Source organism: Podarcis gaigeae (assembly GCF_964106915.1).
Source record: "Podarcis gaigeae genome assembly, chromosome: 2".
NCBI lineage: Eukaryota > Metazoa > Chordata > Lepidosauria > Squamata > Lacertidae > Podarcis > Podarcis gaigeae.
In genome coordinates, this window is record NC_139679.1 from 77365251 (window position 1) to 77389510 (window position 24260).

A 24260-nucleotide genomic window follows, 5' to 3' on the forward strand; every position below is an offset into this window, starting at 1 on the left:
CCAGAGGTAACTACACCCTCTGCACACTTCTCCCCATCCTGGCAAGTGAGAAGGATTATCACCATTCATGTTCCACACAAACCGAAGCAAGGGCAAAAGGGTAGAAAGCAGAGCTTATGGAGGGACATGGTCCGGGGGGTCCTGAGGACAAAGTAAAGAGGCTTGGAGGGATGCATTCCCACTCCTGACAAACAGTGCAATCCTACGCTAGTCAATTTAGAATTAAGACCCACTGACTTTAACGAAACTCATGCCCTTGTGAAGCATTTATAGGATTGCAGCCACAGACAGGAAGTGGATTGTATGTTTTAGGAACACAAGCATTCTTCTGAAAATACAGTGAAATACATATTTAAACAGGTTCCCGCAATATTCAGTGATCTAAGGAGAACAACATTTGAAGAGCAAAGTAGTCCTTCCCATAAACACAGAAACAGCTTTTTAGATTTTATTTTTAATATCACATCCTTCAGCCACCAGTGTTATATTACAATATATTAGGCTGCAAATTCATTGAGCATAACAGTTTTTAAAAAACACACACACACCAACATATTGCTTCCATTGGAATAGTTCCTGGTTACTGGACACTTGGGACAAGTTTCGTATATCAAAATTTGCCTTTTCTAGAAAGTAAACCAATATATTCTTGAACCAAGATTAGCTGCAGTCAATTTCTTGATCCTCAACTTCTGGTTCCAATGGGTACAGTTCATCCAATGCAAGTTCTGGGGGAGAAAAAACATGTATCTTATGAGTGAAAGAATTTCCCGGTGGACACCAACTCCCATCATCCTTGACCCTTTAGCCATCTGGCTGGGGCTGATGGGAACTAGGGCCCAGCAATATCTGTGAGGCCAAAGTTTCTCATCCCTGCCTTATAGTGCGGTAAAGAGAAATGGAGGGGAATGTGGACCCTTGTAAAGACTCTCAGTTTCCATTAGCTACAACCCATCAGCCACTGTGACCAATGGTCAGAGATGGTGGGTATTGTAGTCCAGCAACATCTGAACAGACACAGCCTCCTCACCCCTTGTGCTGACAAAACTGAGCTGGATAGATCAACAGCCTGAGTTGCCATGATGCAGCTTCTACATTAAGGAGCTGGTTTAGCATGATGTGCATGAGCAGGAAGAAGCTGCAGTAAGCCTTGGGTCCACACACTGCCCACTCCTCCAACATGGCTGGGAAGAGGAGTTCAGAAGCATGTGCTTCTGCTTTTGGCTAACCACAGCTTGTTTAGTTGTCTAGACTCAGAACTGTGGTTAAACTTAATTACGGTTCATTTAAACAAGTCAGCTTCAAAAAAACATGGTTTAAACATGTTTCTGTTAACACAGTTTATCAGTCCAGATAACTCAACAAATCATTGTTATTCAAAGTGCAATTGGAAGCTTCGAAATTCCTCCTCCAAGCCATGCATAAAGGAAGGAGGAGGGAAGTGTACAAGTCCAAAGTTTCCTGCAAGTCAGGAATGCACTGCTAAACCATGGTTTAGTACAAAATAGGAATGTCGCCAGTATCTAAATATTAGCTGTTTGAAAATTATGGCTGTCTGGGTTTCAAACTAGGAATGGTACTTTTTAAAAAGTTGTTACTATACCAGTGAAGAAGCAACAACAAGGTCCAATGTTTGGGAATGATTTAGACAAAGAAGCGTAGATCAATAGTAGTGCAATGGTAAACACTATTACTCCCATTAAAAGTACCTGAGGCACCAGGGCTAGGAAAGACCTTTGCCTATGACCTTGAAGAGCTGCTTGTAGTCAGTGCCAAAGGCATTGGGCTAGAACAGGGTTTCCCAAACTTGGGTCGCTAGCTGTGTTTTGGGGATTACAATTCCCATCATCCCTGACCACTGGTCCTGCTAGCTAGGGATGATGGGAGTTGGGAGTCCAAAAACAGCTTGAAACCCAAGTTTGGGAAACCCTGGGCTAGAGGATATACCAATGCTCAGGAGTCAACAGCAGATTCATATGCTTAACTACAGCAAAGTGTAAAGTAATAAAGTAGAATATGGTCATGATGCATCAAGGAATACAGCTGCAAACTGCAGAGAGGCAATACTAGCACTGGCCCCAGAATACCATGTACTTCACTTGTATTGCTACTGCGTATTTATCTTCCTACCCTATTATTACTACAGGAATTGGTAACAGCACAACCCACTGTGCCAATCCAATTCAGAACTAATGTGCTGTCCATTTAAACGCGGCCTTAGATTCATAGGTTCTAGCAAAGGAGAAACATTCAGTTTGCATGCACAGTAGATTGGCGTGATATTAACAGTAAGGTTAAACAAATGTCCAAAGATCAGTACTGAAGTCAGTGAATAATAAAAAGCTAGGAAGCTTAAAGCTGCAAGCCAGTGCACACCTGCTTGAAGACAAGTCCCACTGAACTTGGTACTCAGGTTTACTTCTGAGAAAACAAGCTCGGCTGCAGGTTACTTTAATGATATCAATATTCACTAAGATACACATATTTCACGCCAGCAGCCTCACCTTCACAGGCTTTCAGATCTGGAACTTTTCGGAGGATGGCTCTGACACCAGGCATGACGTGATCATACTGATGAAGCACTTCCAGGCAATGTTCATGGAAGAGTTTATCCCTTTGAGACAGACTGTGTAAGAGCAAAACAGTGTCCCGTAAAAACCGAACAACTTGTTTTCCACGCACATCAAACAAGTTTCCTTCCACTCTTCTGACCGTCAGCCATTGTCTATGCATCATTATAATAAGAGCCTTCACTACCTGTAGGAGAAAGCACAACACAGTTCTCAAACATGGCTTTTCCACTGCTGCCATTTTGCAAAGAGAAACTCATGGAGGGTAAGGCTGTCAAGGGCTACTTGCCATGTTGCCTATGTTCTACCGCCACTATCGGAGGCAGCATGCCTCTGGGTACTGGCTGCTGGGAATCACAAGTGGGGGGAGTGCTGTTGCACTTAGGTTCTGGCTTGCGGACTTCCCAAAAGTACCCAGTTGGTCACTGTGAAAACAGGATGCTGAACTATGATGGCCCTTTGGCCTGATCAAGCAGTGCTCTTATATTCCTATGGAAGTGTACTCATAGAATTATTGAACTGTAGAGTTGAAAGGGACTCTGAGGGTCATCTTGTCCAACCCCCTGCAATGCTGGAATCTCAGCTAAAGCATCCATAACAGATGGCCATCCAACCTCTGCTTAAAAACCTCCAAGGAAGGAGAGTCCACAACCTCCCAAGGGAGACTGTTCCACTGTCACACAGCTCTTGCTATCAGAAAGTTCTTCCTGATGTTTAGTCAGAATCTCCCTTCTACAGTGGTGCCCCGCAAGACGAACGCCTCGCAAGAAAAAACCCGCTAGACGAAAGGGTTTTCCGTTTTGGAGGCGCTTCGCAAAACGAATTTCCCTATGGGCTTGCTTCGCAAGAAGAAAGCCCATAGGGAAAACTCCGGGGACCTCTTTTAAATGCTAGCGGTGGGGAGCAAAGCCTTCCCCCCCCTCCGACCTTCAGAAGAGGTCCAGGAAGGCCAGTGGGGGCCAAAAGGCTTTGCTCCCCAACCGCCAGCATTTTAAAAGCAGTCCGGGATAGCAGGGAAGCGCTTCCCGCTATCCCGGATGGCTTTTGAAGGCGGGGGGGGGGAGCAAAGACTTTTGCCCCCCGCCCGCCTTCAGAAGAGGTCCTGGACTCTGCGTTTCTCCGCTCTCCCGGGAAGGCAGGCAGGGGGGAAGCAAAGACTTTCGCCCCCCGCCGGCCTTCAGAAGAGGTCGGGGGACAGACTGTCCCCGGACCTGGTCTGAAGGCGGTTTCCATAGGAATGCATTAATTGATTTTTAATGCATTCCTATGGGAAACTGTGCTTCGCAAGACGAAAAACTCGCAAGACGGAAAGACTTGCAGAACGAATTAATTTCGTCTTGCGAGGCACCACTGTATTAACTTGAATCCATTGGTTCAAGTTCTACCCTCCAGAGCAGGAGAAAACAAGCTTTGCTCCATGTGACAGCCCTTCAGGTATTGAAGATGGCTCTCATCTTTCCTGTCACTCTCCTCTTTCCCAGGCTAAACATACCCAGCTCCCTCAACCATTCCTCATAAGGCTTGGTTTCCAGACCCTTGATCATCTTGTTGCAGTACAGAAAAGTAAAATTGTTATTATAAATATTAATTATTCTTAAATCATGTGCTATAATAGGAAAGTGTTCCTTTCTAGTAAGATTACACCGATAATGCATCATGGATGGGTTAATTTTTCACCTTTAATATACAAATTTGCTACAACCGGAATTATGCCATAAAGGCCTCATTGCATTCAGTGGGTTACCTCAGAGTTGCACTGGCAGTCTGTTCCAACCAGTGAAACAGAGTTGCTGCAGCACTGCGCACACTTGGTCAGCAAGCGAACAGCCTAAGACAAAATGAAACAAAAACCAAAGAACGGACTATGTAGGTGTCGAGATGAAGCAGGGGAGTGGAGGAAGCAAATGTCCACAAAGTACCAGACTCACAGTGCACTCACATATACATGTGCTCAAAGTAAGCCTCATTAAATTCAACGGGATGTAAGCAAGTCTGCAATCCTCTGCACACGTACAGTCGTACCTTGGTTATCGAACTTAATCCGTTCCGGGAGTCCGTTCAACTCCCGAAACCGTTCAAAACCCAAGGTGCAACTTCCAATTGGCTGCAGGAGCTTCCTGCACTCAAGCAGAAGCCGTGTCTAAGTTTGGCTTCCAAAAAACATTTGCAAACCAGAACACTTACTTCTGGGTTTGTGGAGTTTGGGAGCCGATTTGTTCGGCAACTAAGCCGTTCGAGAACCGAGGTAGGACTGTACCTGGAAAAAAACCTTCAAAGTAATGTGCATTGGATTGAGCTTTAATATCAGTTTTAATACGCTCATTCAATAGCACATTAACCAGGAGTAGCGCCTGCCGCCTCAAAACTTCTAAATTGCACATTCTTTCTCCAGGTTAGAGGAGGCCCTGTCTGCTAGGCTTCCCACCTGTTTCTGAGTGGTCTCCACTCAACACATCACCCCATAACTGCCCCTTTTCCTCCCATGGCTGGATACACACAACACAAACCCTGCTTCAGTAATTCTGGGCACACATCCCCTCCTCTTTTCCTAACTGGGGTTGGACTTGGCAGGCAGCAGGAGAGGCATTAGGCTGGGGTGCCCAGCGGTGACAACCCCCGAGGTGCCAAAAGGAGTGCCTGGCTGCTACTGCTTGCTGCCTGCAGCAATAAGATATCTGACTTCCCCACTGCTGGTTTCCACAAAAAACTTCAGGCATGCACATTTAGGGTTAACAAAATCTGCAAAGGAAGCTTGCGGGGCTGAGCACTAAGTTTCAACCCCCCTCACCAGGATATCCTGTTAAATTAAGAAATTGAACCATTATTCCAAACTCACACTTTAAAAACCACACAGAGATGCACACCCTTTTACCTCTTGTTCCAACTGCAGCCAACGCATCTCAGACGCTGACTTATCTGGTCGTGATGTAATATATGTGTACAGTGCCAAGAGGAGACAGGTTTCTATAAAAAGAAATGTGTAGTAATAAAGTATTTCTATGTTATCCATTAGTAATGCTAATGCACTGCCTTAAAAACTACAAACTTATTCTAAATAGCAGCTCCCTGGGCCTTTTTATATAAAAAAGTAAATAGCATTAAAAACCACACTTCAAATCCATTTCAAAAGTGCCTCCTAAAAAGGGGCAATGGGAAGGGAAAAGGAGGAATTACCATAAAGGACCAAGACTGAATCCTCTAAAATAACCTTGAAAGAATAAAGCATCAGGTGGTGATTTGCACCACCTACTTCAGGCATAGGCAAACTCAGCCCTCCAGATGTTTTGGGACTACAACGCCCATCATCCCTGACCACTGGTCCTGTTAGCTAGGGATGATGGGAGTTGTAGTCCCAAAACATCTGAAGGACCGAGTTTGCCTATGCCTGACCTACTTCATTTGGATGAGCTCTTCTCCTTTGTGTCTGTTCATCTTCTTACTCCACCCTCAAAAAAACTTCTCACTTCCTCAAATAATTAACTGTGGGTAAAAAAAAGGAGCTGAGGGGGGCCAGCAACTCGCACTGCTGTAAACAGCACAGCACAAAGGTTACAACTCCCACAGCTTTCTTCATGAGTAGGGCCTGCCGCCTCAAAACTTCTAAATTGCACATTCTTTCTCTCTGCTGAGGGGAAAAGACACAAAGAGTTCAGCCAGTCTTCCTGAACTCCAGTGTGGTACCAGGTTTGGCAACCAACACAGTGCTCCAGCAGTTGATTGCTGGGTCTGCATGCTACCATGATGCCCCAAAAGGGCCAGAACACAAGACACTTAGCATGCAAAATCTTTGGCCTATTTAAAGAGCCCAAGGGAAACCAGAAAGTGGAAAACAAAATTATGATGGTGGCTCGCAGCAACAAACTGTACACTGCATTTGTGCAAATTCTTAGACTTTTTTGGCAGTTCACCTACACATCTGGGGAGAATGCTAGTTATTTTATAGATACTGCAGGCTGTCAAATCCACTGGTTGTTGACACAGGGTGTAAAACTCACAGGTACATGTGAGCAACTGCCAACATCTCTTCTTGTAAGCTAGCACTTCTAATTTTTTTCACTTCTTTGAAAGTCTGCTTTAACTGAGGCGCTGGAATGTTAATGGATAGCAAAATAGTTTCATGCAGAAGTTCAAGAATGCAGAAGTCTTGAGGGAAGTAACACAATTTTTTCAGGCCGTAAGCTTAAAACACAAAAAAATCTTAATAGTTAATTTTGGTTTTAACTCCAGCCTTACAAAGTCAATGTTTCGTAAAAGCACTAGGATAGTGAAGATTTTCTCCCTCTCACCTGAACAAGAACAAAACTGAGCAGCCAGCTCCAAGTGCTGGGCAAATAAAGTTAACAACTGAACAGTCAGCTGGACAGCAAACAAGGGAGAGTCAGAAGACAGGCAGCGGAGGAGAGTCTGTGTTTGTCTGTTCAACAAATGCTGAAAGCTTAATAAAAAAATAAAATACAAATTAGAGTAGAGGCAATAATTGTTGCAGATAGTATATACAGTGGTATCTCGGGTTAAGTACTTAATTCGTTCTGGAGATCTGTTCTTAACCTGAAACTGTTCTTAACCTGAAGCACCACTTTAGCTAATGGGGCCTCCTGCTGCCACTGTGCTGCCGGAGCACGATTTCTGTTCTCATCCTGAAGGAAAGTTCTTAACCTGAAGCACTATTTCTGGGTTAGCGGAGTCTGTAACCTGAAGCATATGTAACCCGAGGTACCACTGTACTGTTAGAAAATGTCTAAGAGTCAAATAATGCTATGCATATGTATCCAAAAGTAAGTCCTACTGTATTCAAGTATGTATGTTTAGGATTACAAAAGTAAGTTTTTCCACAAAGGCAAGCGTATTATTAGGAATCTGAACAGGAAAGGTTTGTAGCAGCATATAAAACGTATATATGGTTACATTTTCTTTCTACTATGCATTTAATTTGCATATGAATAAAGCACATGCTCAGAATGGCCCTGTGCTTTGCCCATAAGAAGTTTTCAGGCAAGAATTGGACTTAGGAATGTATTCTGCAAAAGAGCAGTTGTTTTTCTAGAGTATTCAGTGATACATAATTGTTATTTGCTTGCATAATTTATATGCATTTCAGCTGGAAATATGCAGATGTTTCTTGGGGACTGTGCCCCTCCCCTCTAATTCTTCATTAGCCTTTCTAATTGCCTTTCTGTAATGAATGGCAGCCTTTTATATGTAGTGTGTGTGTGTGTTTGCAAGACCTATCCTAATGGCATCCTTTACTAATTTGTTTGTGGGAGGGGGTTATTGTTTTGTTTTTGTTTTAACTATTTATTTTTGTGCTTTTATCCTGTATCTCTCTCTTGTGAACTGCCCTGAGATCTTCGGATGAAAGGCAGTATACAAATTTAACTAACAACAACAACAATAATATAACTACGATGACTTTGAATTTTAGATCAAGGCAGGAAGGAAATAGGTGTTTGGAAAAGACATTTCGCTCAAGTTGTATTTTACCTTATAAGTAAATCAACCGTTGACTTTTCAGCTAATTTCACCAGAACTCTGAGACACTGATTCATGATTCCATGTCTTTGGTACCCTGCTGCTGTAGCACACGAAGCCAAGAGCTGCAGCACCTTTTTAAATAGAGGATGTTGGGACTGGTCCACATTAGCAGTATTTAGGTCTGTGCTGGGCTCCTGAAGAACGACTCTGCACTGCTTACTACAAACAGCTTCATCCTTCTCCAGAATTTCTGGAGCTCCCAAACCACAATCTGGTTTCATGGTAAGGGAGAGCAGTGTATAAAGAACATCCCAGCTACAGGATACCAAATAATAAAGAATGCCCAGGGACACAAGTGCAAACTCTTCCAGAGTAGACAAATTATCGTCTACACTTGACGCTGCACTTGAGGAGGTCCTGGAAGAGCAAGCGGATTGATTCCCAGAAGAAGTTCCCATCTTCATCATTAAGAGGAGGGCTTGGTGGTATGCACCAATATGATGTTCAAGGAGAGGAAGAAGATGTATTGCTCCAGGAATTTTATAGCGCTTAAGATGGGATATTCTTTGCTCAGTTTCTTCTGAGTTTTCTGCCAATGAGCCTTCATCCACAGCAATCAAATTCAACCCCGTTAAGGCAAGCTTTTGAGCGATTCTCAGTGAAGTTTCTTCTTCCTCAGAGCTTGCACTCCTGTTGCTGATGCTTCCTGTAGATCCTCTACACAAACAGGCGCAGAAAAAATAAGTTGCTTAGTATCTTAACCCATTACAGTTTGCAAGGCTTACAAAGAGCCAGGTCAACCTTTTCTTAATTTAACGTTTCCCCAAGAGCAGATGCCTTCTAACTTTACAATTCTAAGATTCAATAATGATGCCAGGGCAGATTACAGCATAAAACATCTACATGAAACAGAGTTTCTCTGCTTGCTGGGCTTTTTGGGTCAGCACAGGACGGCAGCAGGCATTACTTAAAATTACATTCCAAGTATCACAAATTGCTGAAAACATACGTTTCGAAGGAACTCGACTGCACAGAAGGTCCAGACTGAGCATCAATGTTACAGCTAAGAAGATAGCAGAGGCCTAGTGATGATTCAGGAATGACAGGCTGTTTCAGCAATGCATTGATCAAAATGGAACCTGCAACAATATAAAAATCCAGTGTTCAAGATGGACATTGCAACAGGAGTGTAAAACTGCCAAGCAGATGTTTTTGCAAATATGGTGGAAAACGAAAACCAATAGTCCATGCCTTGATATAAGCGACTTATGGTATGAAAAGAGTACCACTTGGACACCTACACAGAAAGATGAGCACATATGTACATATATACACAACAGCCGTTTCTACATATCACAGTAAGCTGTACACCATGGTTTACTGGACACAAGCAAACCAGGCACACTCAGCTTCTACCTACTCATGCTTGGAAGAAATAAAACACACACAGCTAGACACACAGCATGACACCCAAACTAGGGATCACAGTTTGTTCTGCTCCCATATTTGTATGAGCTTGGATGTACAGTGGTACCTCAGGTTACATATGCTTCAGGTTACAAACGCTTCAGGTTACAGACTCCGCTAACCCAGAAATAGTACCTCGGGGGTTAAGAACTTTGCTTCAGGATGAGAACAGAAATCGTGCTCCAGGGGCGCGGCGGCAGCAGGAGGCCCCATTAGTTAAAGTGGTGCTTCAGGTTAAGAACAGTTTCAGGTTAAGAACGGACCTCCGGAACGAATTAAGTATTTAACCCGAGGTACCACTGTAATGCTTAACCAGCGATCATGGTTTGTTTCCTCCCAGTCCAAGCAAAGAGGAGTGAAGTAAATGTAATTCATTTGTGCCAATGCCATTATGTTCTCCCTTCTACTTGGAAAGAGAACCAAGTCCATAAATTCTGACTATGTATAAAGAGGGCAGTTTGCCAGGAATTACATTTTAAAGCAAGGAATATTGCCCTTGCCTCTTGTTTTTGCTCTCAGGGGCGGAAAATCTGTAGCCATTAAGAAGTAATTAGGCTACCCCTCCTTTCAGCCCCAGCCAATGTGATTGGGGAGATGAAGGGAGTTGTTGCTCAGCAACCCCAATACTAATGTAAAGGAAAGAGATAAGCCTCAAGATGGGTGTAAAAATAAGTCTAACATTGCATTTCAGATAGAGCTGTGTGTGCATGTGAGAAATACTGACTGCTTATTCTACTTTCAGGAGACAACACAGTTCCCACACAAAAGAAAACCAAATTCAGTCACCCGCATACCTATTTATTGCAATGTTAGGCTAAACCAATACTGCAATTGCACTTACAAAACAGCAGGTGCAAGGAAGACAATGTGACTCATTGCAGACAATCATAAGCGTGACCAGTTGCAGAATGGAAAGAACAGACATCTTCAACATCTATTTTTGGACCAAGTTTGCTTATGGTGACATCTGCAGCCGAAGAGAGTCCTAACCCACATTATGGGAACCCCAAATTCACAATCAGAGTAGTTTACTTGAAATCCACTGCTTAGAAACTATGGTGTGAAGTGGCACATACATTGCTGAAACAAATAAATATTGGCCCTTTTATATTTGGCTTCATCCATCAGAAGAATAGTCAGGGTTTGGTCAAACAGACATTTTTGAAGTCGCCACAAAGGTAATTCACTCCCAAGTAGCATCAACCAGCCGTGAGTCCGGTAACTAAAACAACATTGGCTAGATTAGCTGTGAAACATTAACAAGAATTAATATTTAATGTAGCTTAGAAACTCATTATGGTGAAGAAGTGTGCATGCACACGAAAGCTCATATCAAGAACTGACTTAGTTGGTCTTTAAGGTGCTACTGGAAGGAATTTTTTTTGTTTTCATTATGGTGAAACTGTCTGTCTTGTTTGTTTATTCCCATTCATACATTAAAGGTTATTGATAAGGTTGCTTCGGCGTTATTTGTGGCTCAAAATACTTGCAATTCATAAAAGCAGTGCCAATTTTCTGCTTGGTTTATAACTCAAAAGGGTTTGGGGGCAGCTGGCATTCTGGGAAACAGGGACACACCCAGAAGAAGAGGACTTAGAAACTTATTGTGGGGACTTCACTGCTTAACAACCCACAGCAGTATTTTGGGGCTCCTATTATCATTATGGGATCATATTTTATGCTTTCAAATACAGTGGTGCCTCGCAAGACGAAATTAATTCGTTCCGCAAGTTTTTTCGTCTTGCAAGTTTTTAGTCTTGCGAAGCACGGTTTCCCATAGGAATGCATTAAAAATCAATTAATGCGTTCCTGTGGAAACCGCCTTCAGACCAGGTCCGGGACAGTCTGTCCCCCGACCTCTTCTGAAGGCTGGGGGGGGGGACAAGGGCTTTTCTTCCCACCCCCAGCATTTTAAAAAACCCCGGGACAGCATTTAAAAATCACCCCGGGACAGCGGAGGACTTCTCCGCTGTCCCGGGGCGATTTAAAAGCCCCCGGGAAGGCAGGCAGGGGGGACAAAGACTTTTGCCCCCCGCCAAAAGGGGGCTTTTAAGAGTGGACGGCTTTTAAAGGCAGGCGGAGGGGAGCAAAGACTTTCGCGAAAGTCTTTGCTCCCCTCCGCCTGCCTTCAAAAGCCGTCCGCTCTCCCGGGAAGGCAGGCGGGGGGGGCAAAAATTTTTGCCCCCCGCCCGCCTTCAGAAGAGGTCCTGGACCTCTTCTGAAGGCGGGCGGGGGGCGAAAGTCTTTGCTCCCCCGTGTCTGCCTTCAAAAGCCGTCCGGGATAGCGGGAAGCGCTTCCCTGCTATCCCGGACTGCTTTTAAAATGCTGGCGGTGGGGAGCAAAGCCTTTCGGCCCCCGCCGGCCTTCCTGGACCTCTTCTGAAGGCCGGAGGGGGGGAAAGGCTTTGCTCCCCACCGCCAGCATTTAAAAGAGGTCCCCGGAGATTTCCCTAAGTTTCCAACCCCAGTCCTAAGAAATGTATGCAACTGGAGTATTTCTTAGCTGAAATTACCTTTTCTTTGAGCAAAGATATTCAAACGTTTTTCTTCCTTCACAAGCTCATTTTCTTGGTTAGGCATCTTACTGTCTGGAAAGAAATCTTTGTAGTAATTCAAGCAGTCATATTCAATTCCTTTTTGACTTTTAGCCCTATCTATACTGCCTTATATCATGAGACAATAGTACTGTTGTTAATGTTTCATTTTCATGCTTTAACTGTAGCAAACAGAGATACATATATTTAAGTGGGTTAAAAATGTATTTTGCTACATCAGAAAATCAGTAGGAGCTCACACCCATTCCATAGGCTAGATGTAGAATAAGTAAATGTATTTGCATGGTTAGATTATCTGAAGCCCGCATAAACTGAGAACTTCAAGACTAAGGGTACCATTTAAGAACCTGGATCTGGGTTCAAATCCAGTCACTTGTAAACTGACAGGTTAATTTCTGCTTCTGTGCTTTTAGTAGCAGTATGACTGGAGATATTAGTAGGTGATCATGCTTATCTCTGTGTTGTGAAAGCTTTACTTTGAATTAAGGTAAACCAGTGCTATTAAAGGCAGAAGAGCAATCCAGGCCAGTTTTATTGAGAAGAAATATGTGGATTAGGAATTAACAGTAAACCATACAGTGTAAATACAACAGATTATGCCAAGCATCCATCTCTAATGTTCTTTTGCCAGCAATCATGTCCAAATGCCTTAAAAAACTGACACCCTTCAATTAAATTAAACAATAACGAAGAAACCACACAGATCCCTGTGCACCTAACAGCAAGTTGGATTTCCAAACTTAGAAGCCTTGTCAGCTAGCTCATTTCTTTCAATTCCAACACATCTAGAAACCTAGTAAAAATGGCATGATACTCCTGAGTGAATAGCCTCCAACTGGGGGGAAATTACAGAAAGCAAAGGGAGCAAACTGAAGCTCAGTAAATGTAAGTCTAACAATGAACTGCAGGAATCAATAGATTTTTTTTTGCCCAAGCCCAATCATTTAATTTAGCTTAACAGAAAGTTTGCATATATTTTTGCATTAAACCCAGACAATACAGGTGGAGGTTTATTTTAATAGTTTGGTGCCCTATGGTAGACAAACACCACTCACAGGTAGTCTATGGACTTGGAACTACCAGTATACAGCAGTGGGCCCTCTGCGTGTAACCATAGGAAGACCCAGCACTTGCTCAGCTGTTCTGCATGGCGGTGCTGACTCTAGCTGCTGCTGCACATCTTTCATCCATTTTTGCAGGACCTGCTTGAAGCCAAACACTATTTTTGCCCAGGTGAGCGACCAGGGTGACATCACAGCAAGATATACAATGGTCAAATATAACTAACTAAGAATTTACATACCCTTAATAAATGGCAACGCTTGGACACACAATTGTGTTCTGGAGTACGATGGTTTAGGCGAAACCTCAGATCGAAACGAGTCTTTAGTGGGGAAACTTTTTTTCTCCTGAGTACATTCTTCAGCTTTTGAAATGTTACGAGGGCTCTTCTTTGGACTAAATAGTTAAATAAAGTATCTGAATCAGTTGCAAAAATATTATTTAAAACGATTAAGTTATTATTTACATTTCTAAACTACTCCTTATCCAGGAAAATCCCAAGTCAGAGGAAATAACAATCAAGTATAGTGTTGTTGTTGTTGTTTAGTCGTTTAGTCGTGTCCGACTCTTCGTGACCCCATGGACCAGAGAACGCCAGGCACCTCTGTCCTCCACTGCCTCCCGCAGTTTGGTCAAACTCATGCTGGTAACCTCGAAAACACTATCCAACCATCTCGTCCTCTGCCGTCCCCTTCTCCTTGTGCCCTCCATCTTTCCCAACATCAGGGTCTTCTCCAGGGAGTCTTCTCTTCTCATAGTACAATAATTGAAAAATAATTCAAAACTGCTCAAGAGCAACGTCTAAAACAAACATAACAATTCACTTACCTCCCCTAACTACTTGTGTGAATCATTAGAAAATGAAGAACACTTCAATAGGAGAATATGCAGGGTAAATTTCTTCTATATCAACTAAAAGAATTTTTTTCAGAATACTGGATGCAGGATCTATAGTGTGTAATATTTTTCTCATGTTATCCCTCTTCATCCAAAGACACCCTGTTGGACCTTATTTTATATATTTTATGCAAGAGGGAGTTCCACAAATGGGTGGGCCAGCACAAGAAAGGCCCTATTCTGGGTCATGTTGACTAAAGGGACCACGAAACAGGCCTTCCATGCAGATTGCTGGGCCCAACCTGGCAGATATGGGAAGAAGTGCACCATCAAGTTCAAGATATATAGTGGTCAACACCTTGAATTGGGCCTGACAGCAAATAGGCAGCCAGTGCAGTTTGCATAAGAGCGGTGTCAAGCAGGTGCAAGCAGACTGCACCAGACATTAGTTTATTCTCCAATTATAGACTGGAAGATTTTGCAAATTAAAGACAACCTTGTTTTATGAATTATGCTGTGTGTTCAATGATAAGTCTCCGCACAACAGCTTGCAAGATGAAAACAGCAGTGCAATTAATTACATTCAGCTATAAGAGGGATGGGTGCTCAAACTCCTGGCTGGCCCAACTGTCTGGAATTCAGTGGACAGAATTCATCTTCTCACTTCATACCTGGAATATGGCATTGAAGGAGTAACAGGTTTAACTCTCTCGCAGTTTGAAAGCTTCATTCTCAGCTCATTCATTTCTGCATCTCTGAACTGCAGCTCAGACTTCAGAGACTCCAACTGAAAGAATAAATTTGACATTAGAAACCCATTTTTTAAAAATGGTAAATTATTAATTTCAATTAGGAAAGCTGAGTGTTTAAGAGTCCAATCCTTTCTTTGTGAAAACATGGGTGATTGGGATAGAGTGTAACAAGAGCTTTGCTAGTGAAATATAGGCACCACACTTGCCGTCCATTAGCATCACAACCAGAAATAACAGGGCAGATTTCTCTAACAGAGGTATTTAATTATTCATCAGTTTAAAATGAAATATACATTCCTTATTTTTTTTAAAAACACCTTTTCTAAAAACATAAATTGTAAAAAGAATAAAATTAACAAGAATAAGCCCTTATGAGTACAAAACAAGCCACTAATAATTCTGACAAAAAGTAGCTCATTATTTCATTAATTCACTAGCAGTAATAAAAATATCATATCTGACATGGACTTCCATCTTTTCAATGTTCTTCTATTTAGCACAGCACTAAAAGTCCTTAATTTTTTGCTTAAAGAGGGGAGGGAAGAAAAGGAGGAAAAGATTGAAAAGAACCTTCAAACAAGGTTTTGTTATGGATTCCTCCCCCCCCTTAATTAAATAGTACCTTTCTGGAAAACTCCTTTTCTTTTTCACATATAGTTTGAGCTTTCTCCATTTCCAGTAGCGCGTATGATTTTCGCTGTTCCTCCGCAGTGGATTCCATCTGCTGCATTGAATCCCGTAAAATTTTGATTTCTCCATTTTTAATTAGGATTTCATCCTTCATTTCCTTCAGCTGCAAATTCATGAACATGATGCAAGCAGAAGAATTATATGCATTTTGCAAGCTTTATTTCACATACTCCCCCCCCCAGTAAAACCATTGCTCCCATTAAGATTAAGAATGTGATGCCAGACACCACCATGTAAAACTGCATCAGACTGGGCTGTTAAGAAGAGCAGTAGACATCAGAATTCTCACCCCTGGTTCACTTAATCACGGAGGTTTTGCAACAAGCATTTTTTTAAAAAGTCTATACAACCTATCAGAGCTAAGTCCAGCTTCCACATACATTTGCCTCACTACTCCAGTGGTCAAATAAATCTCTAAATTCCATAAGAAACAGTAACTGCTAAGAGAAAAAAATGATTTGGCCACTTGTCATCCTTAAAGGTAAAGGGACACCTGACCATTAGATCCAGTCATGAACGACTCTGGGGTTGCGGCGCTCATTTCGCTTTATCGGCCGAGGGAGCTGGCGTACAGCTTCCAGGTCATGTGGCCAGAATGACCAAGCCGCTTCTGGCAAACCAGAGCAGCACACGGAAACGCCGTTTACCTTCCTGCCAGAGCGGTACCTATTTATCTACTTGCACTTTGACGTGCTTTCGAACAGCTAGGTTGGCAGGAGCTGGGACCGAGCAACGGGAACTCACCCTGTCGCCGGGATTCGAACCGCCGACCTTCTGATCAGCAAATCCTAGGCTCTGTGGTTTAGCATATGCAACTATAGGTCCTCCCCCCAATCCCCTTGTAGAGGTATTTTCCCCACGAAATCCAAATCTTGGGTCCACAACTTCAGCACCGGCATATACCACAGAGCAGGGCTGCCTTAAGACCAGAACTCTTTCAGAAAACAAAACAAACCTTTTTCTCAGCTTCCTCATATTGTGCTTGAAGTGCCTCAAGTCTAAATTGGTCTTTTGATGAGGTTTCTTCTGTGCAACTTCCTGTTTACAGAAAGAAACTTGTGAATTGTGATCTCAGGATTTGACCTAAACAATTCAATTCTTTTGTGATTGAGGGTACCAATTAAAGATCTAGATCTATGTATGAAGATTTCGGTATAAAACTTGTTCCATGAGATTTTTGCTCCATGGGATCTTCCAAAACAACTACGCAGTATAAATTCCATAGAGCTTGGCATTTGATTCTGCTTGCACCCCAGTGCTCAGAAAAAAAGACAGCATGGCAACCTGCACGATCTGTGTACCAGAACCGTCAGTATTCAGTCTGCTACATGGACTGAAGTAGAATCAACAGTTTTCATGATGTAAAAGATCTAAATGTCCAGACATCCAATTCTATAGTGCAATCCTAAACATTTCCACCAAGAAAATAAATTCTAATGACCCTAAAGCTGCAACTCTCTTCACACTCCACTGGAAGCAAGTCCCACAACTCAATGGGATTTACTTTTGTGCACATGTGCACACAACTGAACTCATGGCTCAGGGTCCCTTCTATGATTCTATGACATGCCCATACTGCCAGCACAAATGAGGACCAGAATACACTTTGTTACACAGCACCAAGCTGTACCTCTGAGACCTGAAATTCTTAACTGCACTGTCCAAATACTGTGGGTAGGAGATGGAGTGGGCAGGGAGAGAGGAAGGGATAAAATACCCAAAGCATATTTGTTGCAGTTTCTTTCCAAATGCTTATGTAAGAAGATGCTAATTTCTCCCTACTGATGCAAATTTGAAACAGCATTTAGACTGCACATACCAAACTGCCCTGTAGATTTGGGGGCAATATTCCATTGCGTAATATGATCAGATGTTTTGATGGTGCTATTTGGATGGGAAGACAGCTCCACATTCTGCTTAGGTTTCACTGTGTTCACATTTAAAGAAGCGTTTTGTGTCAATGCCTGGGAAGCAATAATATCTATCTCCTCCAAATCATCTGCTGTAAAGTCATCATTGTCCCCAAACGGATCCTCCAGTTCGTTATGCTCAGTTCCAGCATGACTTTTGTAGCGCTTGCTTGGCGGAAAGCCATCTTCACAGTTTCCAATATTCCTTCGGCTTGCAGCTCTCTGGAGAGATAATGGTGACGTGGTAACTTTTGCCTGATCCACACCATACAATATGGAGCTGTTTCTCTTCTTATTCCCAAATAAATGGTTCACCGACATTCTGCGTTAGAAATTAGTCTGGCAAGTAAGGGAAATATAAAATGTATTAAAGTCAACCTGATTTTAAAGCACCAAATTCTGCATAAAAATGATTAAAAAAACAACAACCCAACTTCCTATCCAAGTGTCAAAATCCAAGAGGGATGAGACAGATCAGCAAGGGGCCACTGTTCAAACTAGCGTTGAGTATTGTTGGCTTCTCTCTCACTCATCAACATTTATTCCCTACAACAGGTACTCTTACAGCCCAACTGTAAGCATGCTTACTTGGAAATCAGTCCCAATATATTTTCTGGTCCTTACTCATAGCTAGATGTACAAAGGACTTGAGTTTACACCTGCGTGTTAATATGTCCAATGATATGTCAAGCCCACAAAAGCATCCAAGGAAGGATTCTGGTATTTATACAGAATCAGCATCACTACAAACATTTTAAAGCAGTTTTAAACCCAAGCAACAACCTCAATGTGGATCAGCCTTTCTACTGATTCTAGTGATTTCATAACCTATGGGGTGAGATTCTTAATTTCAAGAGAATATAAGAAGACATTTAACTTTGTAATCACAAGATTTTCTTAGCTTTCTTTTAAGAACAGTTTGTCCTCTGCACTACAGAGGAAAATATGAAGGCAGAACTGAGATACAGAAGAGAATAAATACTCAGGCACTTTATTACCCAAGTCCACACATGCTTACCCAAAAGCAAGCCCACTGTTCAGTGGGCCTTTCACCACAGTAAAAGTACACAGTATCTTAGATTCTAAAGCCCTCACATTCATAGACTCATCTCTAGCTCAGTTAGTAGAGCATGGTGCTGATAACTGTAGAGTTGCAAGGTAGACCCTGAGGGTCATCTAGTCCAACCCTCTGCAATGGAGGAATCTCATCCCATCCAATATGAAACCATACTGAATCCTGCTTAGCTTTGCAAATGTGCTAGCAGTTTTATCACTGTACCACAGTCTACCATATCCTTTTAGCATCCAAATCCCATAATTTCAGGAGAAACGACACACTATGTATATATTAGATATGCTGTAAGCCTTCCTCCCACGTTCCTATTTGGGCATGTAGCATGTCACCTTCCAAAAAAATTGCTTAACTAACTAGATGCCTCTGACTTGCCCCCAACAAAAGCACGCAGCCACCCTCCTGCAATGTGTCACTTGAAAATGGGAATTATCTTAACTTACACGCTAGTCTAATATCGCAGCCTGAGCTGCAGAAGATGAGGCATTGGGGAGGGGGCAGAAAATTACCGACAGACCTGATAGTATTCAGAAACAGCATTGCCATCATCCCCGTGCCTCTTCCGCCGCAGAAGAGCCGTGGAGCAGCCCCCTGATCCGGCGATGCCTTCACCTGCAGCCGGGAATGCAAACTCACCGGATCTGCCCAAGGAGACCTGCCGGGGTATAAAGTGGCCGCGCGCCCCAGCGAGGCGCACAGAAAAGAAAGTCGCCCCCGCCCACCCGGGAAGCGCCTCGGCGGGCCCTTCTCTCCCGCTTGCGAACACAGGGCTCCTCCCCCGCCCCGGCCAACCAATCAAGGGCCGACTCTGTGCGGCCGGTGACAACAACGTCCAGTCAGCTCAGCGGAGGAAAAAACGCAGAACTCCAAAGGCAGGCAAATAGAGAAATGCAAGGCCCTCGGCAATTGGCCGATTGGGACGTTTCGGTCTCTGCGGATTGGCCAGAGGCCCAAAGCCGGATGTCCGGGTTGCCTGTGACGCCTTAGCCACCCCTAGTTCTCTCCGGTAAAAGCGGCATCTGGGTCCCCGCCTTCCAAAACAACAATTTTTTTAAAAAGTAGAAGCAAATACGGAAGCACATGCTTGTTTCAAACTCGAGCTTCATTGTGTGCGAAGAAGTTATTCACGTATTTCATTTACATTTTTAAGATTGTATGAAAGCACACACCAGCTAAGCAGAATACTGTATGTATGGCTTTTATTAAAGTATTTAATTCTTTTAATTCTTTTAATTCTGATATTTTGCAAGGCGACTTTCAATCTAAGCAATAGTAAAACTTCCCACATTATTACAATGTGCTGAAGCAGAATTATATCTGGCAACCCTCTTCCAGTCACGTTGTGCTCCTACCACTCTCAGCTAGGAACTATGGAGATAGTTGTGGTTTAGTCGTTTAGTCGTGTCCGACTCTTCGTGACCCCATGGACCAGAGCATGCCAGGCACTCCTGTCTTCCACTGCCTCCCGCAGCTAGGTCAAACTCATGTTTGTAGCTTCGAGAACACTGTCCAACCATCTCGTCCTCTGTCTTCCACTTCTCCTTGTGCCCTCAATCTTTCCCAACATCAGGGTCTTTTCCAGGGAGTCTTCTCTTATGAGGTGGCCTAAGTATTGGAGCCTCAGCTTCACGATCTGTCCTTCCAGTGAGCACTATGGAGATACTGAATAATTTAACAAGGGTCCTTTACCACCCTACAAGCAAATTTGTCAAAAGCTTTTGTAGTCTCAAATCCACTTCATCAGAAAAATTAACCAGTAAACTGAAACTGACACGGGGACAAGCAGAAGAAGAAGCCTTTACCCCGGTATGGCTCCCCTTTATCACGTACACAGCCCAACAAGACAATGACAATAATCCACCAACAGAATACAAATCAATATGGCTAACCTGATCCAAAACAGCCACCCACCCTACTCACACATGAAAACAAAGATCACCACAGCCAATCACAAACAAACAACCACACCCTAGGCCAACCCCAACTTCTCTCACCACCAAAGGAACACAAGTGAACAGCACAAGCAACGCTGACACCAAACCCTACATACATTAATCATAACAAAAACATCGCCACCCGACCCCACCCCCACCCATCTTCCCTCCCTCCACCCCTTCTCTTTTTTTCTCCCCCTAATGTCTCAACAAATGAAACGGGATTTGTAGAAATGTTACATGGACAAAATTTGAGAGACATTACACTTACTTCTGTAAAACAAGAAAATCTTTAATAATAAAAAATGAAACTTTTTTTTAATCCACTTCATCAGATCTGTGTTACTGAGTGTGCTACTTGATCTGTGAAAGGGTGATTCTCTGACTGCACAAAGATCTTAGCAAACTGTACTGAATCAGGCCATTGGTTCACCTAGCTCAAACTTCATATAGTTTACAATCAAGTTTTCAGATAGCCCTACTGAGATTCTAGCAATTCAACCTGGGCCCACAGAGCTATGGCATTTCCCTTGTCCTGCTCCCCACATTCTGATTATGAATCTCCTGTATGATGTCTAGAAGCCTAAAACAACTTGTGGGCACTGAATTAATTGCCTCATTAACATCTTCAGGTGTTTTTGAGAGCTCTAAATATCCCTCAGTAATGTCACTCAGTTTTGAAGAGGATTCACTCTACCCAGTGAATGAACCTGGTGTATAAAGAAAAACTACCAGCTCTCCATCGGTTACATAAAACATGGGAGTATCTGTTTTTTAAGTCCTCTTCCAAACACAAGAGTTCCAAGACATGCACATAGAGCACAGCTCTACAGCAAACTCCCACTTGCTCAAAGGTACTGTATGTAATTGTCAAGTGGGCAAGAGGCAGGAGATATAGACAGGTTGTAGGTCCGAGCCTGTATCAGGCAAAACAATAATCATTTGTCAGGGACAGAAGTCATTACAGTGGTACCTCAGGTTACAGACACTTCAGGTTACAGACTCCGCTAACCCAGAAATAGTACCTCGGGTTAAGAACTCTGCTTCAGGATGAGAACAGAAATCACACTGCGGTGCAGCAGCAGCAGCAGCAGCAGCAGCAGCGGGAGGCCCCATTAGCTAAAGTGGTACCTCAGGTTAAGAACAGACCTCCAGAACGAATTAAGTTCTTAACCCGAGGTACCACTGTATTTATAAACTGTAGAGTCAGGGGAATTAGGGGAATAGCAGTATATTTGCACTGGCCATCCTTGCACTGGCTAATCCCTCCAGAAGTTGCCTGCATCAACTTTTTGTTGAAAATGACAGTCCTGTGTCTTCAGCTATATTATATCTGACACAATGACCTAGTCCACTTAGAACATCAATAACATTTGTACTTCCCATCACACTATTTATAGCTATCCTAAACTGAAAATACTTTGCAGGCTTCCCTCTTCCATTAGCTGCATATCATAAATATATCATGAGGTAATTATTTCACCTTCCTTTTGTGATGAAAAATCAAGACAGATCTGGACAGAAAATGAGCTGACTTTCAAGTATATACGAGGGTCTTTTACATTGGGGTGACTAACCCACAGTCCACGAAGAGGTTTTGGGAGACCCCTGAGAATCCCAGCGTAATTCTGTAGCTGCTTCTTTTTTACAAACAGTGGGTTGTGTGTATGCGTGTGTATATATGGGTGTGCATATATGTCTTAATCCGGGTAGATCCATTGAAATCAATGGACCTAAGTAAGCCACATCCATTAAATGCAATGGGTCTCCTCTGTTGATTCCCTTCACTTTTATTGTTGTTAATTACTTTCATTGGGCTTCTCCAAGTGCCTTTGGGCCCTTTTTTAGAAGTCAACTGGGGCTTCCAATCTCTCCCTTCCAATCTTTTTTTCTTCTGTAGCTCCCTCTGGGTGCTATTAATAAATTTTGTTTTGAGGGTGTCCTAAAGAACAGAAACCACAGCTCTGCAGAACAAAAATGGGCACATAGATTTGAAGCTCACCCTTCTCAGTCCCCAAGGAATTTATGATCTGTTCAGCTGCGTAAGGAACCGTGTACATTTCCCAGTGCTAACACATTATGAAATGCCACAGCCTTGTGTGAGAGTGCCAACATTCCTCATGCAGTATCAGAATAAATGCCTCATTCAAAATACTCGGCAACTGCAGCTTCTACTGTTGTGCCATGTATTTGTGAATTACTACAGTATCTGTGAGTCACACTTCCTTCGGTCACGCTCCAAGTAGCACAAGATGTACATCAGCCTAAATTAAGTTTATACACTTGATGATGAAGCCTGCTGTGTAATCTGTTTCTCTTACCCAGTAAGCCTTGGTAACAGTAATGGATTCTTTATTGAATGAACAAACCAAAGGACATTGTAATGTGTTATTATTCTAATAATATTTGGCAAATATCCTAAGTGTATTGAATGCTTTAGGTACATTATGTCAATAATCCTGAGAACAGGGGTGGCACTTCTGTGGTGGGTCAGATCAGGTGTGCCTAGTCACTTCAAGCAGGCTGCCAAGACCTCAGCAAAACCAATTACCGGTATCTTGAAAGGACACTTCTTCTCAAACTTCCAAGAGTGTCTCTTCTTCCTCTTGTACACCACCATTGCTAGCAAGCTGGAGTGCTCTCTTCCTGTTTCCAAGCACCTCCAACCTGCTAGCAATGGCAATGTACAAGAGACTTCTCTCCTCCAGGCCCAGCACTGCAATGAGAAGTAATATCACTGTCTCTGCTCTTCAGAAATCTCAGAAATGCACAGGTAGTGTTTCATTCCCATCATCACGTTGTAGTGGGAGAGGTAGTGGTGCTGTCTGTTCCTTAGAAAATACATTTTCCTCCCCTCCCCACTTTCCCTTTCTTCATTATTGCAGCATTTGGAGGGTCCCCTAATGATGCTGCCACAGCAGTCCCAATGTCTTGTTATTTTTATTTTTCACAGTGAAGCTCCTGACAAGTCACACGCACAATCTTTAATTCCCCAGAGTGCCTCACTCTGAGAAATGAAGAGGACAGGCGAAACAATTCAGAGTTTTGCTTCACTAGCAGCACATCCAATGAGAAAAGCTAACAAGAAGAAAGATGTTGTGAGAGTGGTGCTACTGCCAGCTTGGTTGGTAAAGAGGAGGCAACAAGGGGAAAGCAGACAGACGGCAAGTAAGAGACCCTCCCATTTTTCTAAACTTCGTTCAAAATTTATTAGAGGTTATTGGAAGTGCTGGGGCAGCATACCCCAAAATCTCTTCTTTGCTGCCTGGCAAGAAGGGTAAAGAGAGAATGAGTTCTTTTCTTTCTTTTTGGAAAGATAAAGAAGCCCACTTCCCCCTTCTTATCAAGTTTAGTTCCCTTCCCTACAGTCTAGTAAGGAGAAGAGTGAGTAAACAGAGCAGTGCATAAATTAGTGGTGGTGTAGGGCCCATCAAGAGGGTTGTGAAGTGAAAATGCATATTTGTACGGTCTGTATGCCAGCAGTATGTATGTGACCACTTTGGCCACAACCACTGCTGGCTCGTGGCCTTCAAAGGGTTAGCTAACCTTGAACATTGCCCTCAGACCAAACCCCTGAAGCTTGTATCGTTATTGCCATAGCAAATGGTGTACTGGGGCTAAAAAAGATTTTCTTGCCTAAAGCCACTCAGTAAATTTTCAAAATTTTTCATACAGATGACTACCATCTAACTTTTTTCAAGAAGTAGTATCTCAATAAGTTTCCTCTGGGGAAACCATTTTAGTCTGTAGCAGCAAAAACAAAGATGACTCTTGTGACACCTTAAAGCAGAACTTTCCAATTTTTTCATGTTGGTGACACACTTTTTAGGCATGCATCATTTTGCGACACGGTAATAAAGTTTTATTAGCAAACCGGAGAATAAACTAACCCCTTATAAGATAGAGACACACATCACACAACACGTACATGCAGCCGAC

General features: G+C 42.9%; 1 protein-coding gene across 3 annotated transcripts; it reads right to left on the reverse strand.

Moving 5' to 3' along the window:
• Positions 1-434: 434 nt before the first annotated feature.
• ATRIP (ATR interacting protein) lies at positions 435-19175 on the reverse strand. 3 transcript variants are annotated; one of them, XM_083726751.1, is made up of 14 exons: positions 18905-19175; positions 17225-17654; positions 16361-16443; positions 15338-15508; positions 14635-14750; positions 13368-13522; positions 12023-12097; positions 9052-9181; positions 8052-8759; positions 6857-7005; positions 5443-5534; positions 4315-4398; positions 2505-2757; positions 435-728 (listed from the first exon to the last, which is right to left on the reverse strand). In XM_083726751.1, the coding sequence occupies exons 2-14, from the start codon at positions 17634-17636 to the stop codon at positions 661-663; spliced, it is 2496 nt and encodes an 831-aa protein (XP_083582877.1). In that variant the 5' UTR covers positions 17637-17654; positions 18905-19175; the 3' UTR covers positions 435-660. The 3 variants fall into 3 exon arrangements, with proteins under 3 accessions (XP_083582877.1, XP_083582878.1, XP_083582879.1); XM_083726752.1 differs by having other exon boundaries at positions 18831-19163; XM_083726753.1 differs by having other exon boundaries at positions 19024-19161.
• Between the last annotated feature and the right edge of the window lie 5085 nt (positions 19176-24260).